This window comes from Schistocerca americana, chromosome 4 (assembly GCF_021461395.2).
Source record: "Schistocerca americana isolate TAMUIC-IGC-003095 chromosome 4, iqSchAmer2.1, whole genome shotgun sequence".
NCBI lineage: Eukaryota > Metazoa > Arthropoda > Insecta > Orthoptera > Acrididae > Schistocerca > Schistocerca americana.
This window is the reverse complement of record NC_060122.1, coordinates 288262961-288276795: the sequence shown is the minus strand read 5'-3', so window position 1 is coordinate 288276795 and position 13835 is coordinate 288262961. Positions and strand designations below refer to the sequence as shown.

The following is a 13835-nucleotide window of genomic DNA, read 5'->3' as shown; positions in this document are numbered from 1 at the left end:
ATTAGTGTTTCATTTTCACAAAAGAAACGCTCATTTCATACTGGTACACCTGGTACATTATAAACAATATACAAAGCTCTTTCTTCTCCTCAATTTTTTATCAACTGTAAGAATTGTTCATTTTTGTGGCACCACTATATATTGACCTGCTACATTTCTTGTTCACATTTACTTCCTTACCTGTGAGGACAGTGCAGGTTCAGGTGATGCAGGGGTACTACACGTCAGACCTTGAATTTTAAGGGTTTCTGCTATCCTCAAAAATCCTTGCATTGCTTCTGTGTTTATGGTAACTTCACCATGATACATAAAATGAATTAACGCTTCAAGATCATCATATCTCACATTTGTAAGTATAATTATTGGGTGTGGATGCTTGTTTTCTTCAAATAGGTCCTGAAAAAAAAATGAAATATTAAAAATGACAATATCATGAAAAGGATAGATTGCTATTCATCATATGGTGGAGATGATGAATCACAGACAGGCACAACAAAAAGACTGCTATAACTAAGCTTTCGGCCAGCAGGACTGCTTCTGAATAAGACACTATACACACACACACACACACACACACACACACACACACACACACGACGAGTGTCTCTGACTGCTGAGGCTAGACTGTGAGCAACAGTGCATGATGGGAGAAGCAATCTGGAGCGAGGGGGGGGGGGAGGGGGGAGGTAGACACTGAGGTGGGGAGCAGAAGAGATAGCAGGATAAGGGTGGGGGATGGTAAAGTGCTGCTTGTGGGAGCATAATAGAGATGAGGTGGAAAGAGGAAGGGGGAGGTAGGTGCAGTCAGGAGGTTAGATGGAGGGCGGGGGAGGGGCAGAAAAGGAGAGTAGTAAAATGAATTTGAGTGTGTCGGTGGAATAGAAGGATGTGTAGTACTGGGCTGGGAGCAGGGAAGGGGATAGGTAGGTGGAGGACAGTGGCTATGTTTTGAGGCAGGGGAGGTTAGTGAAACATAGAATATACTGTGTGTGTGTGAGTGTGTGAGGGGGGGGGGGGGGAGGGGGGAGGGCACCACACTTGCGCAATTCAGAAAAGCTAGTGTTAATAGGAAGGATACAGATGGCTCAGGCTATGATGTGTGGTCATTGAAGTGAAGAACTTTGTGTTGGGCAGTGTTCTAAGCAACTTGGTGGTCCAGCTGGTTCTTGACCACAGCTTGTCAGTGGCCATTCATGTGGATATACAGCTGATTGTTGTCATGTCCACACAGAACACAGCACAGTGGTTGCAACTTAGCTTGTAAACCACATGACTGCTTTCACAGGTAGCCTTACCTTTGATGGGATAGGTTATGCTTGTGGCTGGACTGAAGTATGTGGTTGTGTGGCGGAGGTTGCATGGGACAGGTCTTGCATCTAGGTCTGTTACAGGGGTATGAGCCATGATCCATGAGGCAAGGGTGTGTAGGTTCATTGGGTGGCAGAATACTACTGTGGGAAGGTTGGGAAGGATAGTAGGTAGGACATTTCTTATTTCTGGGCATGACAAGAGGTAGTCTAAATTCCATCCTGGACTTCCCATTGTTTGAAAAAATTGAAATGAATAGAGAACATTTCCAACAGGTATGAATTAATATTATCTTGAATGCTAGATATTCCACAGTCTTCACTATGACACAATAGAGCTGCATTCCTAACTTTAATGGTCATCGAATCTTTGGCAATGACTGGGGGCATAGACAACCTAATAATATGAATTTAATGGACAGGAAGCTGACAGCTGGGAGGGAGAGGAAGCAATGGAATGGGATTGTAATGTGGCACCAGCATGCCTTCCACATTACATGTAGGACACATTGTTTTTGAGGATGAAGGATTTATTATGAAGTCTTCTGTTGCATATGCTTCCATATGCTGCTCTAAGCAAAATTTCTGAATGTTTATGTTCTTAAATTTATGACAATTCTCGAAGAATATGACACCTTCTTCTTCTCCATCTATGCTTTACAAAAGTGACATGTTAACCTAAATTCTGCGACACTTAACACATCTGTACCAAAGGTTACATGATTTTCAGAGAGGCAGGTTACATCAACTAGATTTGATGACTACAGCAATGCAGGCAAGAAATTCATTAATTTAATATTTTGATACAATGACAGCCGGCCTTTCACATTTCTTTGACAATAAAGGGTGAAGGGTAGAACTAAATTTCTACCGACTGATGAAAAATTGTAACCAACAGCTCTTTGCACAGGTGCATTATGCCAGGATTATATTTATTTTCTCTCTCCATCTGAAGATTCACTTCAATCTTAACTTCTCTTAAAATTTTGTTTCCTTCTGTCCTTCCTATCCTGCACTTGTAATAACTGGTATTTTCTTGACAGTGCCTCCATCCTTAAGTTATCTGATTTTGGCTCAACTTATTCACTTTTTCCTTTCTTGCTGATGTGAAGGTAATACGCAGCATAATGCCATCTACTGATGCAATCAACAGGAATCATACTAAAATGTGATCCTGCACATGACTTAAGCAGCCATTCTAACACCAAATTAAATCTCCTGTCAGAGTGCAAATGAGGTTGGTCATGGTGTCTCAGAACAGACACAAACACAACATTAATATGTCTTGATACTGATGCAGTCTTTACCAGGTCACACACTAGATTATTCTCTGGATCTCTGCCAGTATTATTGTCTGGCCCACCCATTGTAATCACAGTGTCATCATTGATGAAGTCTTTAAAACATGATCCTAAATCCTCTGTCACTTGACCAAGATCAGCACTAGGTTTAAAACAATTTGTGATCTGGTATTCTGATCCTTGGTGCATGTGGGACTATTTTACAGTGTACGGAGGGTACTTGTAATATGACAACTCTAACACAAAACAACTAGCGAACAGCTAGAGACACACACACAACACACACACCGAGAGAGAGAGAGAGAGAGAGAGAGAGAGAGAGAGAGAGAGAGGGGGGGGGGAGGGGGGGGGGTTAACCCCCCCCCCTTGTTGTACAGCTTGTACAGTATGGTAAGGCTGTGGTAGTGCCATGTGGTGTCATTGGCTTCTCTTAAGTCAAAGAAGACATCAATGAGATGTTGGCAACTGGAAAAAGCCAAACTTATAGGGCTCCAGGTGAATTAAGTGGTCAGTTGGGGACAAGTCCTCCAAAATTTGGAGTGAAAAAAAAAAAAAAAAAAAAAAAAAAAAAAAAAAAAAAAAAAAAAATGGACAAGATACCAACACAGCTACTAGTTCACTATTTTTCGAATAACTTACAAAGAACATTTATGAGGCTGATGGTGTACATCTGTCAATCTTATATGGGTTTTTACCTGGTTTCAAGACAGACAATAGCGCTTTCCCTTTCCTGAGTTGGGAACTCACCCTCACAGCACAGTAGAAGCAATTCAAGATCACAAGAATGTGATGTTGCTGTTCAACAAACATAGCTCAAGATCGGTGTTATAACTTGTTTCATTACTGTGTCTCAGACTGATGTTCTAACATCACTCCACAATGGTTTGAGGGCCTGGAATTACTCAGTAGGAGAGAACAAGAAAGCTGACAGATCAATTTATTTTTTGTTTCATGGGCATTAGTCTGTTGCCTAAGGCACATTTCTCTGCCTAACATCCCATATTCCAATGCTGGAGGCATCATCAGCAGTTACAGTCTCAAATATGCTTGGTAAGCTGACTTGTTTATATGTAACCCCCCTCCCAACAGGCAGTTCGTGAGATCAGATGATTGCCCAAGACTGCAGAACTGCACCAACATGTTATGGAGATTGTAATGTGGCAGAGTTGGTGCTTTTTGCTTTGTTTGGCACTAAGGCCACTAACTTGTCTAATTTCAATCTTTCTTCTTTCCTGTTAAAGTTGTTTTTGTGCTTTTGAACTGTTATGGCCTCTCTGTCCATCATGGCATAATAATTCGATCTTGGTAGCACTGTGGTAACGGAGAAATGAATTTGGTGGTTCCCTGGTTCCTGTGCATGATCTGCTACTGTTGATTTATCAATGTGCTTATCAGGCAATTGCTCTTGTGCTGCTTCCTGCAATTTCTGTACACACTTGACAGCATGTGCAAGGGATTTTATGTATTCCAGCCATGACAAGTGGCAAGCGTAAGTCTGTTGCAGTGTTCAAATATTTGTTTACCTTTCTTGTTGGTTTGGACACAAAATGAATACCATGTCTTCTGAATACTCTGCTGAAATGAACTGTGAATGTTTTTATGAACAAGAGAAAAACTCTATGTTCAGTTGGTTCTTTTTCACTAGAAGCTCCAGACTTTTTTGAGTTTAGTGCACTATTTTTATCTCTTTGTTATGGAAAGCCATTTTTTGTGAAAGCAGTTCTTATAAGTGATGGAGCTCATCCTACAAGTACTTTAATTCACCGATCATTTTAGCATGGTACACAAATGTTCGAATCAGTTCCCTTTTCTACTTAGGAAGGTGATTGGAAGTTATGTGAAATTATCTACCCATGAAAATGGGCATTCCATACTCCATGGACTTCATGCCATAAAGCTCTGTTGGGTTTTGAAAGTAACTGTACAACTAAAAATGAAATCTGATTTTTTTCTATTTTTCCACAGTCAACTTGACATTAGAATTAATATCACCCAGGAAATTTTGTAAATCTGCAACTTACTTTTCTCCATGAGGTCATATAATAAAAATATCATTAATATATCGACACCAACATAAGGGTTTCTTCTTCATTGTCTGAAAGGTTGCTTCATCAAATTTTTCCATATAAAATTTGCAACAACTGCACTGAGTGCGATCACCATAGCCAAGCCAATCAGTGTGCACACTGAGCCGGCCGCTGTGGCCGAGCAGTTCTAGGCCCTTTAGCCTGGAACCGTGCAACTGCTACGGTCGCAGGTTCGAATCCTGACTCGGGCATGGATGTGTGTGATGTCCTTAGGTTAGTTAGTTTTAAGCAGTTCTAAGTTCTAGGGGACTGATGACTTCAGAAGTTAAGTCCCATAGTGCTCAGAGCCATTTGAACCATTTTTTTGCATACTGCATTTGTTGTCCCACTGAAAGTAATGTGATGAGAGATAATGTTTAAACAGATCTTTTGTGAAGATACTTCTCAACTGTGACATCACCTCATTAGGAGGAGCTGTGGTGAATAGTGATAAAACATCAAAACTTACCATATCACTTGGGCACATTAAGAATTTTAATTTTTCACAAAATGGCCACAACCTTTAATATAAGTATTTGTTTTTCATACGAATGGCTGTAGGTAAGAGCAGTGTTTGGCAATCCTATAGGATGGACGATCAATAGTGCTAACATTTGATTTAAACAGCATACAGGTTTGAATTTCTGGTGAAGCATACAATCTCAGCGGTAACGCTGCTGGTTTGATGAGTTCCTTTTTGTCAATGATAGAAATCAAAGAGGCTTTTATTAGCTTATTCGTTATCCTTAGACAGAAGTTGTGGGATCTTTCTTGAGCTCTAATCTTCCTGGTTCTAATGAACCAAATTTTATTGTGGTAGTTTTTTTTTCTCCATTTCCACTGTAGCACTGCCATTCTCTGCTGGAAGAATAGAATGTCTTTCCCAAAATTTTAAATTTCGGAAAGTTTTCATCTCGACTTTTGTTAAGTTACTGCTAGGTAGTTTACTCTTAAGCATTATCTTTGCTGGTTCCATGTGTAATCCATCTGCAACTGGTTTAAGTGAAAAACAAATCCCAGATTCAATATCAACATCTTACGTTGATATTCCAGCCAACATGGGTAGAGTGACAGTAGCAGTTTATGCACGAGAGCCCAGAAACCACCAAATTATTTCCTCCAATATTACGGTTTTATCAAGATCCAACGATTACTATGCTAGGATGTAAACAGAGGCCATAGAAATTCAAAAGAGCAAAAACAATTTTAGCAGAAAGAAGAAGAATTCAAAATAGACAAGTTGTGAGCCTTAGTGCTAAATAAGGCAAACAGTACCAACCTTTTCACACTACAAGTTCCATAACACACATCAGTGCGACTCTACGATCTTAGGCTGCAGTCTAGTAACGTCACAAACTGACTGGATACTTGTAAACACATCGGCTCATTAAGCTTGTTTGAAAGTTTAACTCCTTCCTGTGTCATTATCATAACTACTGACCTTGAGAAGTGGCTTTCAGTAATCACATGGCAAACATGGTAGGGGTGGAGAGGGATGTCCAAGGGGGCTCCCACACAAAATTTTAAAAATTGGAAGTGTGATTTAAGTCTTTAAACTCTACATTTCAGGCACTTTCTGTCACTTGGTTTGGAAGCAGTTGTCAGAATTTTTCTTAGTAGGCTGCAGTAGCAAAATAATCCATAGACAGATTCACTTCATACTCATGAAGGAAATCATTACAATCTATTAAACATTAAATTTAATTGGAGAGGTAAAAAAATCTACTCACCATACGGTGACAGAACACACCCATAAAAGAAGGTTGTAATTACGCAAGCTTTTGGAGGCAGTGGCTCCTTCTTCAGGCAGAAGGGTTGAAGGTGAAGGAAGATGGATGAAGGAAAAGGACTGGAGAGGTATAGGAATAGGGGTAGATTTTGGGAAAGTCACCCACAACTGCGGGTCAGGGGACACTTACTGCACGGGATAAGAAGGAAAAACTGATTTTTGGGGACTGCCAACAATCAATCTTTCCTTCTCATCCTGTGCGGTAAGTCTCCCCCGACTGGCAGTTCAGGATGACTTTCCTGAAATATACCCATTTTCCTAGACCTCTTCAGTCCTTTTCCTTCATCCCTCTTCCTTCCCCTTCAACCTTCCTGCCAGAAGGAGGAGCCACTGGCTTCGAAACCTTGCCTAATTACGACCGTCTTTTATGGGTGTTTTCTGCCGCTGCTTGGTGAGTAATTTTTTATGTATCCAATTAAATTAAATGTTTTATAGATTGTAATGATTTCCTTCATGAGTACGAAGTAAATCTGTCTATTGTGCCAACAATCACTCTTTCCTTCTCATCCCGTGCGGTAAGTCTCCCCTTCCTGTGGTTCTGGCTGACTTTCCTGAAATCTATGCCTTTCACTAGACCTCTACAGTCCTTTTCCTTCAACCATCTTCCTTCTCCTTCATCCCTTCTGCCTGAAGAAGGAGCCACTGGCTCTGAAAGTTTGCCCAATTACAACCTTCTTTTATGTGTGTGGTCTGCCGCCACCTGGTGAGTAGATTTTATAAACAGCACATTTTCCATATTTTTAAAACATCAGATTGTAAAATGTCTGTTTGCATAATTTTTTAGTAACCTGCCATAAAGCCATAATTAAGGTGATAAATCCATAATAATTACAGACAATCCATTATAGATGGCAACCATGCATTATAGCCTCTTCCAGTATTGGAAGACAAATCATTATGCAAATAAATATCCCATGGACCATGACCTAATGCCTATAAAATAAAAAATAACCAAGGATGCAAGTACTGGCCATAAAAGCCTGATCTGTAAGATCAGTTTAATTAGCTGTCACTGTTAGCTCCCTATCAGTAAAGGGATATTAAAGGGTAAAATCCACAGTCGCCCAGTGTTACTCACCCTCTAATGCTGTAGTGGGTGGTACTTGTTCACTACAAATGTCTACGTACCAGTGTACAGACAGCAGCTGATACTCTTTTGGAACCAACTCTGTTTTTGAAGCAGGCAAAGCAGGGGTATGTTTCCTGAAAAGCAACACGTATCACATTTGACTTTTTCTTGTCTCCTTTCTTCTTTTATTTTCCTTCTGGTTGGGAGGATGAGCAGACCATTCTGTTGCCACAGATTGTGTCTCCTTCATCCACTGGCTGGCAGCAGGCTGCACGAATGAGCCAGCCTAACAAGTGGGTCTAGAGGAAGGTAGCCCTTTTCTGGGGCATGAGTATGAATATTTTATGGCTGCATGTGAAGAACTCAGGTCCTCATTGCAGATGTAGTGGAAACAAGGTGATCAGGTGATCCTATTCCCCTCACAAACAGATTTATTCGAACTGCCATCAGGGCCTGGAATTGTGGGAGTCTTCCTTCACCCTTACTGTAAACAGGAACTTAGTCGTCACGTAGATTTTCACTCAATTAGAACTGGATGAAGCATTCAAATTTCTTCTCTGATTCAAAGCAAAAAAGATGGTCAAAGATTTCATACTGTTTTGCCTTTCATTCTTTCCTTCCTTCCTTCCTTCTTCAAAATGGAGCATCTCTCAACACTGAGGGGACTGTTGCCCTCTGCACTCTTCTCATACAGTGGCTGCCCACACTGTCCTCAGCTGGGGTCATTTGTGCCCAAAAACTACCATTTAAAACACTTAACTGCAGGTTGGGGGTGGAAGGGAAGGTGGGAATTACAGCTTTTTATCACAGCAACTCACTATTACTTTTACATTTTCAGGTTATACACTCCCCTGGGAAGCCAAAATAAAAGCATCAGTATACACTCTTATCTTTTTGGCCTCGACTGGATACGGGACGTAAAATGGACATCCCTGTAACTCCAGGTTTGCACACAGTTGTTTGTTTGTGAAGTCGCAATACAAAATTACACCCTGGACCATGCACAGGTACAAGTTAGGCAATCTAATAGGCAATGTCATTTTAGTTACGACAGTACCATTTCACCTTCTACTAATTAATGTTATTTCAAATTTATACTCAAATATGTTTGACAAAAGAATCAGTTTTGTGATCACGAAGGACTCACCATCAGGTAGGGAACAAAGTAGCTGGTTAGAGGAATATTTCTCACAATCTTTTTGAGTCTACTTTCTTCGTATCATGTAGCCAGTGAAGGGAAATTATTGGTATCATATCTTTCTGCATGGAATCAGTATACTGTCTTGAATGAGACTACTGGTGTCTTGGGACCACTAGCATGGGAATGTCTGAGAATCTTCAGCAAAGATCATCCACCAAGATGTCGCACACACTGACCTTGGGCTGGTATCATACCTTTCTGCATGGAATCAGTATATTGTCTTGAATGAGACTACTGGTGTCTTGGGACCATTAGCATGGGAATGTCTGAGAACCTTCAGCAAAGATCATCCACCAAGATGTCGCGCACATTGACCTTGGGCTGTCCTCTTTTGCACCACTGGACTGCAGAAACTGCTGCCCTGAATCCTCAAGCATGGCATTTGACAGGCTGATACTCCACATGAATGGGGCTTTTTCAAACCTTGCATCAACAGTGCATTTCCTGCATTGTAAGGGGGCTATGATAATCCAGGCTAAAGACCTATTCCTTAGTGATCATAAAACTTGTTATACTCTGCCTGAACTTTAAAGTCTATTATGGCAAACAGATGTCAGGGTTCTATCTAAACTATAACAAGCCTGATAAAATTGTACAAAGATTAGCAAGATCAATTAAAAAATGGTCTCACCTGTCATTAAAAGAAAAAATGCTATGGTTTTTCTACTGGAAACACACACACCTGGACTTAATTTTAGCCGGAACAGAATTCCGGCACCTCCCAAGGATTTCTTTTTTTTTTTTTTTAACTCAGTAAGAACCAGAGAATTAAAATAGTACATATGTGTGTGTGTGTGTGTGTGTGTGTGTGTGTGTGTGTGTGCGCGCGCACGCGTGCGTTTGTGTGTTCCAGCATCTAAAAGTTTCGAAAGCACTGACACACACCACCACCAAACAATGAACAATGCCTACTTGAACTTTTCTACAATTGTCTCTATACTGCTGGGATAAATTCAAACATAATTTTCAAATTCAACAATCCTAAAGTCTAATGACAATGAAAGAAGAAGATTTTCTTATGTACAGCTATTGGTGTGATGGAATAACACTGTTGGCAACAAGGAGTGTTACTGCAAATTTTTCCTAATTGCATTCCTGGCATCTTCAGCAGGCATATATATGAACAGGAGCAGGCTTAAGAACAAGGAATAACCTATAACTGGATACATATGTGGTCCAGTTTCATTAATGTCACCAGTGCCTATGTTTGACAGCAGTCTGCAATAACCACTCGCAGATGTGGCAACACTAGCAGTGGAGGGTATACAAAGCATGCTGAGGGGATAAGGAAAACCATGCAGTCTTTCTTGAAACAGAGCAATTTTGACTGATGTCTAAAAGCGCATGATCATTGGCTTTCAGGCCAAGGGTGGAAGCATGTCTGAAACAACTAAGTTCATAAAGTCTTCGTGTGCTACAGTGTTTGAAATATATCAAGTATGACAAAATGGGGCCACCCAAAACCTACGTGAGGCAACTGTGGGGCACTATGGGCCCATAGATGACAGGGGTGAATGATGCTTTGGCCATGGAGATGTGTATAGGCAAATAGACATGCAATTGTTGAGCAACTTACCATCCAGATGAACCAAGGTTTTACCAACAATGTCTCCTTAATGACCGTTCAGTGAATGTTGTTCCAAATGGGCCTCTGCAGCAAGCAACTGGTTCATGCACCCATACTGACTGCTGCTCATTGGCAGCAAAGGCTGAATTTGCTTGCCAATACGACAACTGGATATACACTGAGAGGCCACAGGTGGCCTTTTCAGATGAACTTCATTTTATGCTGTATCAGAGAAATGGCCGTTAGATCATTGGAAGGGTCCAGGGCAGAGGATGGAGCTGTATGGTCTGGGCTATGTTTTCATAGCATTCCCTGAGTGTCTCATCATTCTGGAAGCCACAGTGGATCAATGCAAGTATGCATCTATCCTTGGGGACATGTCCACCTCTACATGCAGTTTAATTTAATTGGATAGATAAAAAATCTACTCACCAAGTGATGCCAGAACACACACATAAAAGAATATTATAATTAGGGCGGCTTTCAGAGCCAGTGGCTTCTTCTTCAGGTAGATGCATTGAAGGTGAAGGAAGAAGGGTGAAGGAAAGAACTGGAGAGGCCTAGGAAAAGAGGTAGATTTCGGGAAAGCCATCCAGAAAAATGGGTCAGGGGAGACTTACCAGATGGGATGAGAAGAAAAGACTGATTGTTGGGAACTGCATCAGATGAGATTTGAAAACCTGAGAGCTTAAGGGTGGAAGACAGGGTAATATGTAGGACACAGAAGATGTAGAAAACTAAAACGGAGTGAAGGAAACAGTAGTTTTCTGTGAAGAAATGCTGAGACGGACAAAATTAACATAAATTAAGGCCAGGTGGGTGGCAAGAACCAAGGACATGTTGTAGTACTAGTTCCCACTTGCGGAGTTCTCAGAAACTGGTGTCTGGGGGAAGAATCCAGATGGCATGTGTGGTAAACTCTTTTCACAATTTTCCCAATCTATTTTTTTCCCCCAATCCTTTCTTTCATATCATATAGTCGCCCATTCATTACCTGTTATCAACCATTGTCTGTTATCATGATTTTCATATGAATTTTCTGATTTTTCCTTGCTTTTCTTTAGTTTTTCTATCTTTTATCCAGCCTCTGCCCATCTTTTTCGCGATTTCCATGATTTCTAATACTCCAAACTGTCCTATCTTGCCATGATGAATCCCATCTCATAATACATCCATTCTTTTTGAAAACGTGCTTCTGTACTGTCAAAACTAAGGTCCCACATCCTGGTTCTTGAAGCCTGCTTGTCCTTTGGAGTTCCTCGCAAAGGCATAACACTGAAAGCCCCTGTTTCTGGATGTAATACTACTATACGCCAGGCTTTTCTACAGTTTCAAGTACAGCAATCTCTTGCTCTTACCCGGCTAATCTGTGACCTACATGCGTACTCATCCAATTTTCAGTCCATCAGACTTCTCTCTTTCTACAAAATCCTGCAGTTATCTGCCCCTCATGTTTCCTTGGATGGTATCATCCACCTAGCCAACTTCAAACTGCAACAACATTTCAGACTTCACCTTAACAAGCTATCCCACCTTCTCCTAAACTACCTCAACAGTGGTGTTTCCCTTCTGTCCGTCGGCAGCTCCCTAACCAGCCACACCATCAACCACCACTCCTCTCCTACAAACCAAGCTTGGCCAACCTCATTAACATTCACAGCTTTTACCACTACCTCCCAGAACAAGAATAACTCATAATCACAAGAACCAATCACAACAGAACATGTCCTCAACCTCTCGTCTAAAGCACTCTCCCCTCCTAAATTATCTGTATTATCTAAGGATCTCACTTTCAGCCCTATCCTGCATCTGATCAGGCTGCTTTGGTGAAGGACCAACTGGAAATATCACTTTTGAACTTTTGAAATATCACTTTTGAACCTTTTCAACAGCAAACCTGACACTGAACAATGCCTTGAACAATTCTGTCCATGATCTCAACTTGATCCACCACCACTTCCTCAAAGCATCCCTTGCAGGCCTTCCAAGATATCCTCACATTCAGCATTGCTTCACAACCCTTCCTCAGATCCCTACAACAAGACCCTAAACAGTCATCTGCAGAATTCCAGGCTCTACATTCTCTAAAAGCTGATGACTCCATCATTATTCTCCCAGCAGACAAAAGATCTACCACTGTGGTAATTGACCGAGAGGAGTATTTTATTGAAAGTCTACACCAGCTGTTTGACTACTCTACATACATCAAGATCCCATCCCTATAGTTCAAACTGACCTGCAGTCCTCCTTAAAACCTCAGGCCCCTCACAAGGACTTACACCTCAATCAATAAAACTCACCCCACCCAAACATGCACACCAACCTTTTATCTTTTCCTAAGATCCACAAACCCAATCATCCTGGCCATCCTTTAGTTGTTGGCTTCAAAGCAACCACCGAATGTATATCTGCCTAAGTTGATCAGCACCTGCAACCCCAATACAAAAACTTCCATCCTATATCAAAGATACCAATCTGTGCCTGCCCTTCTCCCACCACACACCTTCCTTGTCACCACTGATGCCACCTCCCTATATACCAACATCCCCCACAAACATGATCTATCTACTGCTGAACATTTCCTCAGTCAGCGTCCACCTGATTCCAAACTTATGGCAAACTTCACTCACCTTAATCGACTCTATACTTACAAACATCTACTTCACCTTTGAGGGGCAGACATAAAAACAAATCATGAGTATGGTCATGGGAAAGAGGTTGGATCATTCCTATGCAAGCTTTTCATGGGTCACTTGGAAGGGGCTTTTCTGGGATCTGTAAGTCTTCAGCCCCTGGTTTGGTTTAAATACATTGATGATATATTAACCATATGGACTCATGGTGAGGCTGACCTGTTAAAATTCGTGGAATCTCTGAATACCTTCTCCCAATTAAATTTCACATGGTCCTATTCCGAATCCTGTGCCATTTTCCTTGATGTTGATCTCGTCCTTACCAAAGGCCAGCTACACAATTCTGTCCACATTAAACCTACTAACAAATAACAGTACTTCCATTTTGATGGTTGCCATCCTTTCCGTGTCAAACATTCCCTCCCATACAGTATCGGCGTTTGAGGAAAAAATATTTGTTCAGATTCAGACTCTCTACAGCAATACACAACCATTCTCACCTCAGCCTTCACTGGATGTAATTACCCCACCAGACTAGTTCAAAAGAAGATTTCCCAGATCATCACATCCAATCCTGGTACTGCTGATCCCTCCAAAAAACAACTTCGGATCGCGCCACTGGTGTGGTCTGGAATGTATTAATCGGCTACTTCGACAAGGCCATGACTTCCTAAATCATGCCCTGAGCTGGGATCATTCTGTCTGAGGTTTTGGTCACCACACCTAGAACAGCATTTCATTCCCCTCCCAGTCTCTTCTGCACCCATCTCCTTACTCTATGGCTCCTACCCCTGAGACCTTCCCCACAGGAAGACTTGCTCTACACACCTCCTACTACCCCCTATTCCAGCCCAGTAACTAGCAAAACATATATTATCCAAGGGAGAGCCACCTGCGAAATG

General features: G+C 41.4%; 1 protein-coding gene across 2 annotated transcripts in view; it reads right to left on the bottom strand.

Annotated features, from left to right (window-relative positions):
- The window catches only part of LOC124613065 (broad-complex core protein isoforms 1/2/3/4/5-like), a 102744-nt gene that overhangs the window by 66531 nt on the left and 22378 nt on the right, over nucleotides 1–13835 (bottom strand). For both annotated transcript variants that reach the window (XM_047141649.1, XM_047141648.1), the window contains exon 3: nucleotides 181–396. In XM_047141649.1, coding sequence (XP_046997605.1) covers nucleotides 181–396 — 216 coding nt within the window. The remainder of the gene's footprint in view (nucleotides 1–180; nucleotides 397–13835) is intronic.